General features: G+C 34.5%; 2 protein-coding genes across 3 annotated transcripts; one reads left to right on the top strand and one right to left on the bottom strand.

Moving 5' to 3' along the window:
• The first annotated feature begins 7,956 nt into the window (after positions 1-7,956).
• On the top strand, positions 7,957-13,673 carry LOC120174197 (transcription factor UNE12-like). The gene is made up of 5 exons (XM_039181135.1): positions 7,957-8,084; positions 12,469-12,534; positions 12,618-12,683; positions 12,834-12,911; positions 13,197-13,673. The coding sequence occupies exons 2-5, from the start codon at positions 12,496-12,498 to the stop codon at positions 13,422-13,424; spliced, it is 411 nt and encodes a 136-aa protein (XP_039037066.1). The 5' UTR covers positions 7,957-8,084; positions 12,469-12,495; the 3' UTR covers positions 13,425-13,673.
• Positions 13,674-14,316: 643 nt separating this feature from the next.
• LOC120174179 (auxin-induced protein 22B-like) lies at positions 14,317-15,500 on the bottom strand. Of its 2 annotated transcripts, XM_039181122.1 has the most exons (3): positions 15,309-15,500; positions 14,851-15,153; positions 14,317-14,751 (listed from the first exon to the last, which is right to left on the bottom strand). In XM_039181122.1, the coding sequence occupies exons 2-3, from the start codon at positions 15,093-15,095 to the stop codon at positions 14,676-14,678; spliced, it is 321 nt and encodes a 106-aa protein (XP_039037053.1). In that variant the 5' UTR covers positions 15,096-15,153; positions 15,309-15,500; the 3' UTR covers positions 14,317-14,675. The 2 variants fall into 2 exon arrangements, with proteins under 2 accessions (XP_039037053.1, XP_039037054.1); XM_039181123.1 differs by lacking the exon at positions 15,309-15,500 and having other exon boundaries at positions 14,851-15,211.
• Positions 15,501-16,009: the final 509 nt, after the last annotated feature.

Genomic DNA, 16,009 nt, shown 5'->3' with positions numbered 1-16,009 from the left:
TTCAATTTAGTCATTCAAATATGAATCAGTCATTCAAATATATTAATTATTCTTTCAAATATATTAATTATTATTTAAGGTTAAAAAGTGAAATTTACTCCTCATTCTACTGCAAAATTGAGTCTTATTGTGTAATTTTTTTTGAAATAATTTTTACAAAGCAATGTAATTTAAGTTTCAATTGTAATGTCACTTTCATTGTGAACTTTAATTGGAATATGAAGTTGACTTTGAATTTCGAACATAATTTTAAATTTTAATTGGAATATTAAGTTGAATTTGAATTTACATTTTAAAAACATTTAACAAACATTAAAATTTAAAAAACATTACATAATCTAAATATTTCAAGTCAAATTTGAATTTTAAAAATATTTAACAAACATTAAACATTTAAAAAAACATTACAAAATTACATAAAAATTTGAAATAAAACTATTAATATTATCTTTCAATGGATCAACGATGTCGTCTGCTTGAATAAGTTCCACAGGGCGGTGGTTGTCTATTTCGCCGAGGATTTCTTCGTATAACTTCCTCTTTATTATCCTCATCTTCACTATCATCATCATCATCATCATCGACATTTTGTTCATTTGACATGGATGACGATGAAAGGCCTATATAAAATAACGACCCTGGAGGAGTATTACTAACTATCTCATCGCTCACAGAAAATTGAGAAAACTGAAAATATTGACATCGATGTTTGTGATCCTTATGGAGGTGGAAGTGTTTGTGGAGGAGGAGCACCACCAGCCAAATAAGGTGCATAAGAACCATATGCTAGATCATTAAGCATAGTCGTATACGCACCTCCATGGGGTGTCATAAAACCCTGTGGGCTAGGAATATAACATTGCGGGCTGGATATATACCACTGTGGGCTAGGAATGCAAGCATGCGGTGGTGGCATATAAATATTTGGGTTAGGGATATCCCATGTGGAGGTGACATCTGAACTGGTGGGCTAGGCATGTACCTTTGTGGGCTCATAATCGGAGGAGATGATGGATGTTGTGATGGTTCTGGTGGTGCGACTGATGCCAAACTAATAGCGGGTGCTCTCTCCGTCCACGAGTCGGGGGACGATGATATTATAACGGTGGACGTCTATCTCGGCGCCTATGAATTCTCACCTCTCATGCTTCCTCCAAAAAGTAGGAATGACTTCCCATTTTCATTGAACCACTTCAGATAGTCATCCGTAACCATCTGACCAGTTTCAGAATAAAACTGTCGAGGGGGCAAGCGTTGATACATGTTCTCCCAAATTGCAATCCAGTCTCTATACTTCACCACCCAGTTGACCTCTTGTTTTCCTCGTCTGTCTATGTTATGCATATTGTATAAATTGATAGATGCTTTATGAATATATTGCGTACAACAAAACGATGGAGCACACGATCAATCGGATACCACTCAACACTAGCATAACATATCAGAGACACAACTAACATCCAAACATCTAATGGCCCACTCAAGTGGGGTGGGATGCAAGTCTTTATTTCATTGCTCGCATAAGGTATCCATTGAAACTGAAACATAAATACATAATTCTTATCAATATAATATTCTAATTATATCAAGCATTTTAAATTAAATTCTTCATATTTAAAGACGTACCTCATACCTAAATTTTTGATCAATAATTAAACATATATTTTCTAGTTCATTAGGGATATCTCTATTATTCTTTCTTCTCACCGACCACCTATTTAATATAATATAAACATCATGTCATTATTTAATTAAAAAAATATTTAAATCAAATTTTAGTTTTGAAATTACCTTAATAATAACAGGAATACATATGACTCATTAACGATCAGGCATAAGAAAAGCATGCGGAACCACGCCCATTATTGGAGAAGTAGGAGACATCCACCGATAGCAGTTTTATTATAATTCGTTGCATGCCACATTTCTCTAAAGAGAAATGCCAAAACTGTGGCGCCTCAACTGTATCTTCCTGGTTCATCAAAATCAATAAGATAATGTAACCACGTACAATGCACCTAGTTGCGAGATTTGTCGTTCGTCAATATTCCTGTAACATCTCAATAATTGGGTCAGTGACCAAAATATAAGAACTCAAAATTTAGTGGTTTAATTGAAATAATTTAAAATTTCAAGGATTTATTTTGTGGAAATTTTGGTTAGGACGTAATATTAAATTTGGATTAGTGGAAGGGTAGTATGGTCTTTTCACCTGAAAGATTTTTATTTTTCTCTCTTTTAAGGGAGATAACATGTGGAAGGAGAGATAAAAAGAAGAGAAAAAGTTTGAAGTTGGTTCTTATCTTCTTCATAGTGTTGTGAACTCCATTTTCCAAAGGTAAGTTTTGTAAGTTGTTGGTTAGTTCAATTTTTGGTTTGGTTTTGAAGCTTGGTTATTATATAAGCTTAAAGAAAGCTTGTAAGGGATTAAAACAAGAGAATTGAATTTGAAAGATATTTGTAAAAAGAGTTTTGAAGTAAAATTTTGATAGGGAGTAGTTTTTGGAGTTTTATTTATAAATTTGACTTGTCAATTATCTAAATAAAGAGTTAGGAGTGTTAGAAATGATTAAGAACTTGGTTGAAATTATGGTATGATTTTTAGATATAAGAGTTTTAGTGAGATTTTGTAGGTTTAAGAGTAGTAAATGAAGAAAAGTTGGTTTGGATGCATAAGATTGAGTTTAAAGGCTTAATGAGAGATAAAAGTAAGAGAATTAGGAAGATTTTGGTTGATTTTCGAATTTGAAAGGGCAATTCTGGGCGTGGAGTATTGGTACTGGAAAAACAGTGTCGATACTTCAAGGCCAAATCATTTGAATATGAAGAATGGTATCGGTACTGGTTGAGTAAGGTATCGATACTGACTTGGGAGTATCGATACCAAGGGTATGGTATTGATACCACCAAAACATTAGAATGATATCGGTACCTTATGGGGGTATCGATAGCAATGAAATGAAGTATCGATACTGTAGTGGTAGTACCGATACTACTAAGCATGGAATGAGAAATTAAGTGTTTTTTTCAGCTTAAGTTATATTGACTGAATATAAATGACTTAAAGTACGATATTGATTTTCTATTGCTTTGTGTAGTTGTTGAACATAATCAACTTCTGGTCAACTCGACGTTATAAGTATCAACCCAAAAGCGTTAAGGTTTCACTTAGGATTCAGTGAGGCAAAGGTTTGAAGAAATCAGAAGAGTAAAACTAGGTGTGGATAGCGTACACTCTTGAAGATCAGATCAAAACAAATTAAATGTATGTGTTCTGTAATATTGTAAACTGTTGGCATGTACTACGCGTTTAATTTGGAAATGCTCTAATCTATATTTTGTAAACTTCTACTTTTGTACTTGTGTAAATTATTAAAACTTTGATGAAAATATATGAATGTGAATTTTATTAGTTTATTTTAAATTAAGGGTTTTTACCTTTTATTTATGAGTAAAAATTTTAAATTGTTCTTATTTGTTAATTATCTATGATTTAAAAAGTCAATGTGACACCCCGGATTCGTATCCGGGTCGGGTACATGTTAGGGGTGTTACAATTTCTCCAATGATTCAAATTTAAAATTTTATTTAAACGATATCAAATTGCTTACCACTTGAACTAGTTCCTGTAATTAACTTTAGCTTTCCATTTACTTAAAACAAATGGCTGAAATGTTTGGTTCAACCATTTTAAAATTAATTTCTCGATTATTAACATGATTTTAGGGAACACAATTAATTCTTTCTTTTTGTTGTTAAGTCGGAAAGTTATCATTGGCATTTTCAAACTCTTTTCTCATTAATTGAATTTGACATTTGGATCCTTGATAGTCTCAAACAATTATTTATTGTCCTGCAAAATTTAATTTTCTTGTTGCAAAATTTTATTCTAAATAGTTAAACGAGAATTAAATTCATAAAACTCATTCCATTTATTCAATATTAACCATTAAGTCAACTTTACCTAACTCAGAATCTGTATCTAGATCATCTTCATTTTGTGCATCATGGATAGTTTACACATTAACAATAATAAAAGTAATATATTTGCTTTGTTCACCATCTTTATTGTCATTGTATTTCAAGAGGAATCATAGTAACACCCTAAACTTGATCCATTAACACGATATGTCACATTTGAATCTTTCGAGCGATTTAATATTTGATCCATAAATATTTTGTCACATTAAAAGTCCAAAATCACATTTCAATTATAATATCATCTACAATGACAGGTTTAATGAAAATATTTGCTACAAAATATGAAATTTCGACACATTCGAGTTTAAACAAAATAACCAAATAATCAATACGTCCGTATTATTTTCTCAAGCGTTTGACACATCTCGTGTGATAACATTATTTTCTGAATGCCATTCATGGCTGCTAGGTAAGATATCTCATGCATCCGTATTATTTTCTCAAGCACCACTCAAAGCTGCTAGTTAGTCAATTATTCGCATTCGTGGTGCCTATAGCGCTCCCATATTATTCACCTAAATCACCATTAATTTATGCTCGACTTGATTCACATTTAGCATGTTATATGCGCGTGTATTACTCATTCAAGTCTCATTCCATATTTATCAAGTCTTAGCAACACACCTGAACAATTCGATGATCAAGTAACTAGCCTTTTTTACCCAATGGGTACTGATACTTACATTTATGGTATTCATACTCTATAGAGGTATCGATACCAAAAATTGACTCGATGTTCTCTCATTATCAATACCATGCCACAATATCTATGCTTAGCCCCATGATATTGATACCCTATAGAGGTATCGATATGAGAAAGTAGATTGATGTTTGCACGATATCAATATCCTATGGAGGTATCAATACCATAAATTAACTCGATGTTACCCACCATCAATGCTCAACTCTTGGTATCGATACCAAATAAACAAGTATCAATATCATACGTCCAAGTTGCCCATATTTCATGATTTTTAGAAGGTATCGGTGCTACAAGAATAATATGGATACCAAAGTTCATAATTGATCTCCTAAGGTCTTATAAATCATCTTGGCTTTAATCATCCCCTTGACCCCCCAAATCCATCCTTAAGGCCACTAGTTCTATCAATGCATCATTTATAGCTAATTCCAATGCAAAATCATCATATATGAGTAAATTCATTCAATTTGACATAACACACACCAAACATACCTTTCATCATACAAGGTACTACATTTATGGTTCATACGAATCTACTAAGAATAGATGAAATCTTCTAGTTCTTTTTATATGACCTTAAACCGGTCGATCTAGCCATGAGCAGGTTGAAGATAGCTCTATCAGGCCTTGGAGGACCGAACCCACGTATGTGGCAAAATAAGAAGATGACTTGTGGCTAGGGGTGAAAGGTTAACCAAGATCGGGTATAGCTAGTTTTCAGCTACAGTCACTTTCTCGGTCTTTCTTCAGCTCGAGCTTATTTTAGGCCCTAGTTTTGAATAACCAAAAACAACTCCTGCCCCTTTGTAAGCTGCAGGGGAGTTGGCTTATGTCCTTGCTCAAAGGCCTTTGCTCGTGTAAGAGAATTCGACGGTCAAAGTCTAACTATTGGAGATGTTCTTTATTTATGCACCATTGAATTAGTAGCTACAATCAGAATGCAAGATGCGATACATCTCATTCATTATGTCTTCGCCTCTCACTTTTTCTTCATCCAGGCGATCGACCTTAAAATAGGGTATCCTTTCAAGGTATGTCACCCCAACAAGTTGGACAAGTTGGGATTGAGGGGCTTTGGTGATCCAAGAAGGCTCACTATTCTTCTCTTCAAGCTTTATCTTTGCATCTAGTTTGGGATGGTTCTCCCACTTCGTTCACTAAACATAAAGATGATAAAAGGGATTATAACACGAGCAGAAGTGGATAGAAAGTTAGAATACAAACTCTTAACCCCAAATCTTCCACAAATCTCTCCCAAAGCCAAAACTCTACTAAAATCCTAACTCACCATTCAACCTTTAATATGGAGATTTGCATCTCAAAATCGAGCTTAAATGGTGGAAATAAGTTTCTTGCCTCAAATGATTGCTCTAGCAACACCAAAAACTAAGAAGGATTGAGAAAGAAGAAAGAAGAAAGAAGGGACATAGGTTTGAAAAATATGGTATGTAGAAATGATGTCAGTCACCCTCTATTTGTCCCCCAACCCACGCCTATATCAATATTATGAAGTCAAGTCTGATTTGCTTTGCAAAAATGGGGAAACTATATATTTAGACCCCTTACTTACTTCCTCATTCAAGGACAACATCTTATATCACGCATTGGGCTTCAACTCTTCTCTAACGAGGTCCAAAACATCTAACAAGCCTAATACACTTCATTACATCATCACTCTAGGATATATTTATGGAATTCTTTTTCTTCATGGTATTGACACATTTAGCTTGAGTCTCGCATTCATAGCAATTGATTCCCTTTTTCTTCTCTTCGTTTATTTTCTATTAATCTAGTGTTTGAACATGAGATTTATAGGAATAACAACCCTATTATAGTTTTTAGCTAACCTAGAAAACTAATTATGGATTTCATCAACAACAGTGGTTAAAGCAATGACGAACTAGTCCATACACTTGAAAGATCAGATTTTTATCTTTCTTAATTTCATTCAAGTTGAGTTCAAATGTCGGATGGGATCTATCTAACAAGCTCATCTACTATCATAATTTCCAGATTTTTAGCTTCCTTAATGACAACCACCTTGATCACAAATATTTTAAAAAGATACCTTAAAATAGACGTAACACATTTTTTTGTAGAGTCTAAGACTCAAATTTTCTTTAAGTAGGTCTTTTTAATTGTTGTCGAATTTATTCTATAAATGGGTGATCAAATATTTCTTTTCAAACAAGAAACTTCCCCTAAAATCCTTACTTGAAAAAAAAGTAAACTTCACACGTCAAACTTGGCTTTGTCAAACAAAGTTACTTGGGAAACAACGTGTTTCATTATTAATGTTTCATCTTCAAGAAATATCTCATTAAAGTATCAAATCTATCCCCGTTGAGTCATAAATCTGCTCAAATATTTTTTTTATGATAAACCAACCCAAAATGTTTGGTTTTCGAACCAATGAGAATTATTTGAAATAGACTTAGTATTTGTATTCAGAAAATATCCAATATGGAATAATCCTAAATAAAGTCGCAGAACCATTCGAACAAAATATGCCAACAAAATAAATTTAAAACACCATGGTTGAAAATGTCCATATCAATGGTTGACCTAGAGCACTACCTCAACCATTGGTGAAGAAAAATCTGATTCCGTAGCTTTTGCAACGACTAGGGATGGACGCGGAACTGAAGCTTACGGGTTATGACTCGACCCGATTGAATTTGGTTGGATTTGTTTAAAAAAATTCGGGTTTGGATCTGGTTTTTTGAGGATAAGTTTCGGTCATATCGAGTTTGAGTTTAGTGTGAAAAATACCTGACTCGACCCGAAAAATAATATAATTATGCTTTATATATATAGTGATAATTGCAGTTATGCCCCTCTTTATATTATTTTTTTCATTTAAGTCCCTATTTTATTAAATAAAATTAATAATTTTATATTATTTCGAGTCGGGTCAGGTTGGAGTCGAGTTTTATCTCAAAAATCGGGTTGGGTTTCGGGTATGATGAAATTTCCCTAAACTCGGTTTGGGTCGGGTTCTGGGCGGAGGGTATAAAATTTTTAGGTCGGGTTAGGTTTCCGGCCAACTCGACCCATGCCCCCCTTGCACCAACAGAGATTAACAATGTGTTAATCTTAGACTTGTCTTCAACTTATAATATACAGTATAATGAAATAGGAAGTCACCCGTTGTGAAGACTGATAATATATTCACCAATGTATTTATCAAGATTAGTATGTTATGCATATTGCAAGTTCCGCTTCCAACAAAGCTGTCCTTTACATGGCTTTAGAAAATTTGAGTGCATAATCTGTTATATTCTTGTGCTGCCTATGAACATCATGTCCTGCTGCTACTGCACCGCACCCACCTGCCATCCGTCCAAGGGTACGAGCTAGGCGATGACAGGCAACCGATCCCCACAGTATCGCTGAGCGGGTACACTCGATTTCTTTTTCTTTTTTTTTTGGTCGAAAGTTCTTTTACAAATTGCTACTTAATTCCCCTCACTACAGCAAAATAGAGTTTTAGCGGCGTTTTTTAGTCTTATATCAGCGTTTTTAAGCGCCGCTAAAAGTATTTGCGACGATAGGAAAAACGCCGCAAGAAGCGCAGGCAATACCAACGCCGCTAAAGTTAGCGGCGTTTGAGAACAAAAAACGCCACAATAGGTCAATATCTATTACGGCGTTTTTTGAACAAACGCCGCAAAAGATCGATATCTATATCGGCGTTTTTGGAATAAACGCCGCAAAAAGTTATGATATATAGCGGCGTTTCTAGAAAAAACGCCGCAAAAGGTCAGATCTATAGCGGCGTTTTTGGATAAAAACGTCGCAAAAGAGAAGACATATACTGGCGTTTTTAGAACAAACGCCGCAAAAGGTCAGACCTATAGCGGTGTTTTTGGACACAAACGCCGCAAAAGGTCAAACCTATAACGGCATTTATGAACTCAAACACCACAAAAAGTCATATCTATAGCGGCGTTTTTGGATACAAACGCCGCAAAAAGTCATATTTATAGCGGCGTTTTTGGATACAAACGCCGCTAATTACCTTTCTTTAGCTAATATTAATTGATTTTGCATATTTCATTTCTGCTATACATCACCTAAATTTATATCTAGCTTTATCTAATTAACAACAACCATACATTTTAATTAAGACAAAAAACATAAAGAAAAATACTTAACAACAAAATAAATTAAAGTTTTTTTATGGAGAGAGAACCTTAAAAGACATTAAAGTACAAATGAGTTATAACTGAACCTCAAAGTGTAGATATACATGGATTTATTGTTCGATACATCCTCAATTTCACTAGCATCATCATCATAACCTCCAGATATGCCTTCTAAAGCTACTTTGTTTCCCACTTCATTGGAATTTGTCATATTCATCGTCTTGACATCTTATTTAAAAGTATCATTTGACAGTGAATGATCTCTCCTCAATAGATTAAAAACAAATGGGAAACGCTGTGCCAGTCTATTGAAGAAGCCGCTTTTTGTTGAAGTTTGTTCTTCAAGATTACTGCGATTACAATAATTTAGATGAGACTAAGAAGAGAAGGAAACAACCAGCAGAACTTGCATTCATAACATACATGTGAATGATTGAGAACTGAAAAAAGATGTTGCAACAAACAACAAAAACAGGAAGTCAGGAACCATGAAAACTAAAATAGAATCATGATGTACTTTATAAAACTTTCACATTTCGTTGAGTATGAAGGGTTTTTTTAATGAGGTCTCCCATTTCTAAAAAAAACAATTAAAAAGAAAATCAACGTACTTGTTTAGCATGGCGGTAATATTGTTCCTTGCGTGACAAAAGAGATCGATGTTATCCTGTAACTGTTTAGAAAAGCTTTAATCAATAAGCCAACCTCGGAATACTGTAAGTGTTAACAAGAATCATACATGATAAGGCAATCACATACAAGATTCGAAGAGCACTTTGCAAAAGAAGAATAAATAGAATCCATAACACTTCCTTTGAAAGATGAGTTCCACTTACAACAATAAACAATGAAGAGCACGAATGCAGAAGTACATTTATATGCCACCTTATATCAGTTTGCAAATGAAGCTAAAAGTTTTGGACAACAATGCTAGATCCAAAATTTTTTTATCTTTAATAATTTCATCAGTGATGATTCTCATAGTCTCACTCTAAATCCATCAACACTAATCAATTAATAAAGGAATCATTATCACCTAAGTTAACCTCCTGAACTTTACTGCAAACACTTACATAACTTGCAGACTAAACATTAAAAAGTAGCATAAACAAGAAGGCATAGAATTCATCACAATAACACCTATCAATTACTACATGGTTGCATATGATGATCAAAGAAAGGTTATGAACCAGGGAATGATACCTTGTATGCAGAAAGATTGGATGTGATTTGGCTAAGAGTTTGAGCATTTTGCTTCAAAATATGCATAATTGTACCGCATATTCCTAAGAACATACGACAAACAAGCAGATTAAACAACTAAACAATACAGCAGGCATAATTTGCAGATTAAACATTAAAACCTCGCGAGTAACTACAATAGGTTTTCCATTAAGTAAAACCTCACATAAACTAAAAAGAGAAGGGAAGAATAACATATAAAATTAAGGAAATAAATAAATAAACAGAATTAGTTTGATAATTTCAAGGAAAATGGACACATGGTGTCTAAAGCCCAAATTAGAAGAAATTTACTTTAACAACACAAATAGACAAAGTTGGGCGTATAAAACAATCAGAGTATAATTTATATATGCAAAGAACAGTCTAATAAACTCTTTAGCTTTACTGTTAAATGCCACAGGTGTTTAGGTTGTGCTATTATTTCGCAGATATTCACTGAGTAGCGACTAGACTGAAGCCAGCTGCTAGAATCATTCTTTGACCTCATAAAAGAAAGATCAATCTCTATTGTAGAGTATAACTTTTACATTGCTGTTAAGTTTTCAAAGTTTTCAAAGCCAGATATTACAGGAAGTCAAAAACAGCTTCATGGTTTCAAAACTTTATAAAACTCCAAACTCAGAGAATTATGATGTACAACTCCAGTCACAATTGAATGATGAGTAAGCAAGAGAGAGTTCAACATGAATACACTTTATAAAATGATCTTAAGGAAGAGTTCCATATTAATTAGTTCTATATGAAGATTAAGACCCTTTAGTTAGATGGATCACTTGACAATTATGCGTCCAAACTTGAACCTAAATTGTAGGCACTTTACCTGTGATAAATCTAATTTTGAATAGAATTTCAGGAATTGAGCTTGCAAATGCACTACTTGTACAGAATTAAAGAAATTGAAATATCAATTGCTTTAATGTTAAATTTGTGGACCTTGGATTTCAAAGTAATCATTACTTCAATAAACCCCAATTCTGTAGACATCATAAAATTTTCAACGACAATTTTATTCACTCGGCTAAAATGTAAGAAAGCATCTCAATTTCACAGTTCACGGCACCATCACCTAATAACAAATAAGTGATTTCTTAACTTTCCAATCATAGGCAAACGACAACAAATTTAGCCAAAATTAGTTATGGTAAGCATAATCCTAAGTAAACAAGTGTAGTAAACAGAGTCAACGGATTAAACTTGAGTAAACTCATGTAGTATGTCTCTATCACTTCGTTTGACTTGTGCAAGTCCAAACCCGAACAAGACGACCTGACCCCCCCGACTCCATGGCCGCCCCAATTCCACTCCATTCTGGTCATGAACAACAGTGTTATTCACGAAGTGATCGACCTCTGGTACGATTGGCCCAACGGAAGAAACTTCAACATCATCCAGCACCAGCTGGGGAATGTCCTCCACGATCTCGAGTGGAACAACGGGACTTCCTTCTTTTACACCCTCGATTCCTCCAAAACCTACAGCAGCGTTCAGCTCGAGGTCGGGATTTTACGCCCCGACTAGCTCGACGGAGCTACGTACTTGGGTCAGCGAGAGGCGGACGGGTTCGTTTGCAATGTGTGGGAGAAAGCGGATTTCATCACGTATTTTGAGGATGTGGTCACTAAGGGACCCGTTCTCTAGATCTTCTACACCGGCGAGTCTAACTGATTTCGATTCAGTTCAATTTTAATCTGATGAATGAAGGTGAAAATTGAAAGTGTAGGGAGGGAGGCGCATGTGATGACATTTGAGGCGGGAGCAGTTCTTGATGATTCCAAGTGGCAAGCCCCCATATACAGCTTTCACAACACCACCAAAACCACCACCCACAGATTGCTGGGTGGAGCTCTCAAAGGTTTCAAAAAAAGGTTAAAGGGCGCGACACTTAAAATTTGTAAACTTGCGGCGTTTGTAAACACAAACGCCACTATAGTACAAGTGTATAACGGCGTTTGAATAAAAATGCCACTAAAGTACGCGTCTTTAGCGGAGTTTGTATAAAAACGCCACTAAAGTATGAGTCTTTAGCGGCGTTTGTATAAAAACGCCACTAAAGTACAATTCTATAGCGGCGTTTGTATAAAAATACCACTAAATTACGAGTCTTTAGCGGCGTTTGTATAAAAATGCCACTAAAGTACTACTCTTTTGCGGCGTTTGTTGAAAAAACGCCACTATCGATGAACCTATTGCGGCGTTTTTATAAAAACGCTGCTAAAGTTACCATTTGTGGCGTTTGCTATGTAAACGCCGCTATATGTTTAAAATTAGTGGCGTTTACTCCTAAAACGCCGCTAACATCGCCGCTGTAGAACAATTTTGTTGTAGTGCCTTCATTCATGCTACTTCAGACACTGTATATATTTCATGTTTGTTGTTTTCTGGTGAATTCAGTTACGTAGAGAAAGAATCGCTGAAAGAATGAAAGCTTTGCAAGAGTTGGTTCCTAGCTGCAACAAGGTTCGGATTTTCTTGGCTTGATTTATAAACGTTTTGTGTAATTGTTTGCACCTCCATTCGATTATTCGATTAATCTTCTTCAGACTGATAGGGCAGCTATGCTTGATGAAATTTTAGATTACGTGAAGTTTCTTAGACTTCAAGTTAAGGTATTAATATCTAAAATCTCGATATTGATCTTAACTAAGATTCGTTATGAGTGCGAAGCACATTATTGTTCATTTCTTTTCTCCAACAGTGAATTTCTGTTATAGATTACTTTTTCTGTACGTCATCAATTTTGCTGAATATTTGAACAGGTTCTGAGAATGAGCAGACTTGGAGCAGCTGGTGCTGTGGCTCAGCTTGTAGCCGATATACCCCTATTATCCGTTGAGGTAACATGGAATAATCATAATTCTTAATCTGTGAATCTTGCCGTCTGAAATACTAAGCATGCAAATTTCTCAAAGTATGAATGAAAACATTACAAAGGATATAATGACTTGTATGTTAAGGTATCTCATTTGTTGTTGTCGAAGTTCCTTATTACTTTGGAATTTATGAATGAACATTATTTTACACATTCCCATGCTTTTTTCTATGAATCTATTAACTGGATCATGTAGTTGGCTGTCTTCAGACCTACCGTGTTTTCTAAGTTATTTTCATTTTATGAACAGGGAGGTGGTGCTGGAGGTGGAAGCCAAGCTGCTTGGGAAAAATGTTCAAATGATGGCACCGAAAAGCAAGTGGCTAAGCTGCTGGAAGAAGACATTGGAGCTGTCATGCAGTTTCTTCAGTCCAAGGCACTCTGTATCGTGCCGATATCACTGGCATCTGCGATCTTCCCCACACGTCAACCGGATGCATCAACAATTGTCAAATCCGATTCGAACATGCCTTCATAAAGATCAAAACCAACATCAGGATGCGTGTAGAAATCATTCCTAGCTCACTCGCAATAGCTGTTTTGTGCATCGAACCAAGCTCCGACTCCGACCAGCAACGTCAATCTATTTAGAACAAACTTGGAAGGTGTTTTGATGCTATGTCCTATGGTGTAATGTCAAGGGAAAACATAATTCCAATGGTGGATTGATGTATTCGTCGTTCTAATGTCCAAAGTTGGGGTGAGTGAAGGATGACAAAAAATAATGGTGGGACATTATTTAATTGTTAATGCTAATGATTTTTGTGAATATTGTTTCTAAGAGTTTTTCTTTTTCTCCTGTGCTTGATTTTATATGCATGAACCTTGTTTCATTTACCTGTTCGATTATGTATTTCAAGATCACACCGAGTTCTCTAGCTCACTCCTTTAATTATTCTCTCTTTTCAAATAATTTAAGTCACGATGAATTAAATTCAATACTTCAAAAGAATTTAAATCTCATATTTGTAATCGTTTAAAAATATTTTTGAGTAACATAATTAATTTTATTTAACGAAAAATTAATACATTGTTTTCGTGTCTAATCTGACTTGTTTTTAAATTTTTGAATCTCATCTTAATGACAAATAAGGTTTTTAATTCGTTCATATTAACAAATAATTTTTAAGCTATTTCGGTAGTTAAAACTTCTAAATTTGACTATAATATTTTAATCGAATTTAGACGATTACCAATAATACGATAAAAAAATTCGATATGTATCGTTTTTCACATGATGAAATGACTTAGATCCAAATCAATTTTTCGATACATATATTTTTCTCGTATTAGATGCATTTCAAACTTTAAAATTTTCATTTTCCCCTTAAATATTGATAGATCAATAACAAATACCAAAGGAAAATAATTACAAAATGGGATTTGATTTATCTTTTAAATCAATAATATAAAATTTCCTTGTTACATGATACATGTAAAAAAAGGAAAACCTTATGAATCTTATACGTTTCCCTGTGTACAAATTCTACAAAAATTAATGAGAATCATGTATAGAAAAAACCCATAAAATTTGTACAATTATGGCTCTAGTCAGGGATTTAAATAGTGCTCTACTTTCATAATAACAACTACTATATAACGGTAGTTGTGTAGTCTAAAATTATTATTGTATAATTGCGATACTAATAATCACGGAATAATTTCGACTATGTCATCAACGTAACACAACCGAAAATACGATCACAACCGCAATTTAAATCCATGGTTCTCATACAACACAACCCAATCCTCTTGCTTCTGATCGTTTTATGATTCTCAGTCTTTTACAAGAATTAACGAACATCCTATATATATAAAAAAAACATAAAATTTGTAAGCATTTCATGTTAGCTTAAGTTGAAAAATTAATGAATTTAATATGTATTATAGGGACAAGAACTTACTCCCATGGTACATCTCCAACTAACATCCAGTCACCATCTTTATCTTCATACGTAGGCACAAATTCTGATCCATTGTATCCTTCCCTTTCTGAATATTTACCAATTTTGAACTTGAACATGTCTTCCAAGGCCTTAAGCAATTCTGGGTATCCCTTGTAAATCTTTAAATCTATCTTCCTAAGATAAGCAGCTCCATCCATGCTAACTTTGATGTACATTCCGATTGTTTCCTCCTCGGTTTTCATCGTTCGGAGGCTGTTTTTTCTGTAAGATCGAATCGGCGGCCAACCTACGACTTGTGCCCTGCGATGTTACATGCATATATCATCAGTAACCATTGATCAACGAAAAGAAACTATATAAACAAAGATGGATTTTTCGCAGCTGCGCCACTAGAATATTCATTCATATCAGGCAAGGCTCTTTTGTTGCTGATCCTAAGAATTGTAGAAGCTTGCCTCTCCGACTCCTCTGATGTTCCTGGTAGGGCCTAATCGGAGCTCGGTCTCATCAAGATTAAGATCTTTCTCAAATGCCATACTTTCAGATAATCAGATGGATTGATTGAATCGATATAACGCGTTTTGCTACAACAATATTTTGAACTATGTGCTATATATAATTCAAGAAAGGCTTAGATCACGATGAAGAACACACATGCATGTGTTTAAAGTCTTGGGACATTTCTATGGCACTTTATAGAAAGGGAATATGTGGTGATAAAGGATGTTTGGTGCATGAATTTGGACATAGGGCAGCTAAGATGTTTGTCACATGAGTAGCACAATTTAGGCAGTTGTCCTAAAAATATAGGGACAAGGTTGGGACAATGTCTAACCGCCCATTTAAATATTGATGAGGTCTGTGATATCAGAAAAAGATTAGACGGTTTCAGATGGTTGATCAATTTCCTAGGGAATAAATCTAAAGCGTTAGATGTAATGACTTATTTTTTATTTGGGTTGCCCTACTTATTTTACTTCGTCTTATTAATCTGAACCAACGTACATCGTACATCAAGTTTTAGTGGGTGCGACTTTTAATAGGAATTTTTATATATACAAAGACTTGAAGTTGAGATTTTACTTAAGGGATATCAAACTGCTTACTACTTGAACTAATCCTAATATTGGTGATGTAATGCCTGATATTAAGTGAC

The sequence above is a fragment of the Hibiscus syriacus genome, unplaced genomic scaffold, assembly GCF_006381635.1.
Source record: "Hibiscus syriacus cultivar Baekdansim isolate YM2019G1 unplaced genomic scaffold, ASM638163v2 tig00112042_pilon, whole genome shotgun sequence".
Taxonomy (NCBI): Eukaryota; Viridiplantae; Streptophyta; class Magnoliopsida; order Malvales; family Malvaceae; genus Hibiscus; species Hibiscus syriacus.
The sequence above is the reverse complement of the archived record's forward strand: the minus strand, read 5'-3'. Positions and strand labels throughout refer to the sequence as shown.

Bases quoted from the DNA above. Each gene is read 5' to 3' on its own strand.
- LOC120174179 (XM_039181122.1), bottom strand. From the start codon at position 15,095: ATGAAAACCGAGGAGGAAACAATCGGAATGTACATCAAAGTTAGCATG. The intron at 14,752-14,850 runs GTAAGTTCTTGT...TTATATATATAG, and splicing joins GTTGGAGATGTACCATGGGA to GATGTTCGTTAATTCTTGTA.
- LOC120174197 (XM_039181135.1), top strand. From the start codon at position 12,496: ATGAAAGCTTTGCAAGAGTTGGTTCCTAGCTGCAACAAG. The intron at 12,684-12,833 runs GTATTAATATCT...ATATTTGAACAG, and splicing joins TTCTTAGACTTCAAGTTAAG to GTTCTGAGAATGAGCAGACT. The intron at 12,912-13,196 runs GTAACATGGAAT...TTTTATGAACAG, and splicing joins TACCCCTATTATCCGTTGAG to GGAGGTGGTGCTGGAGGTGG.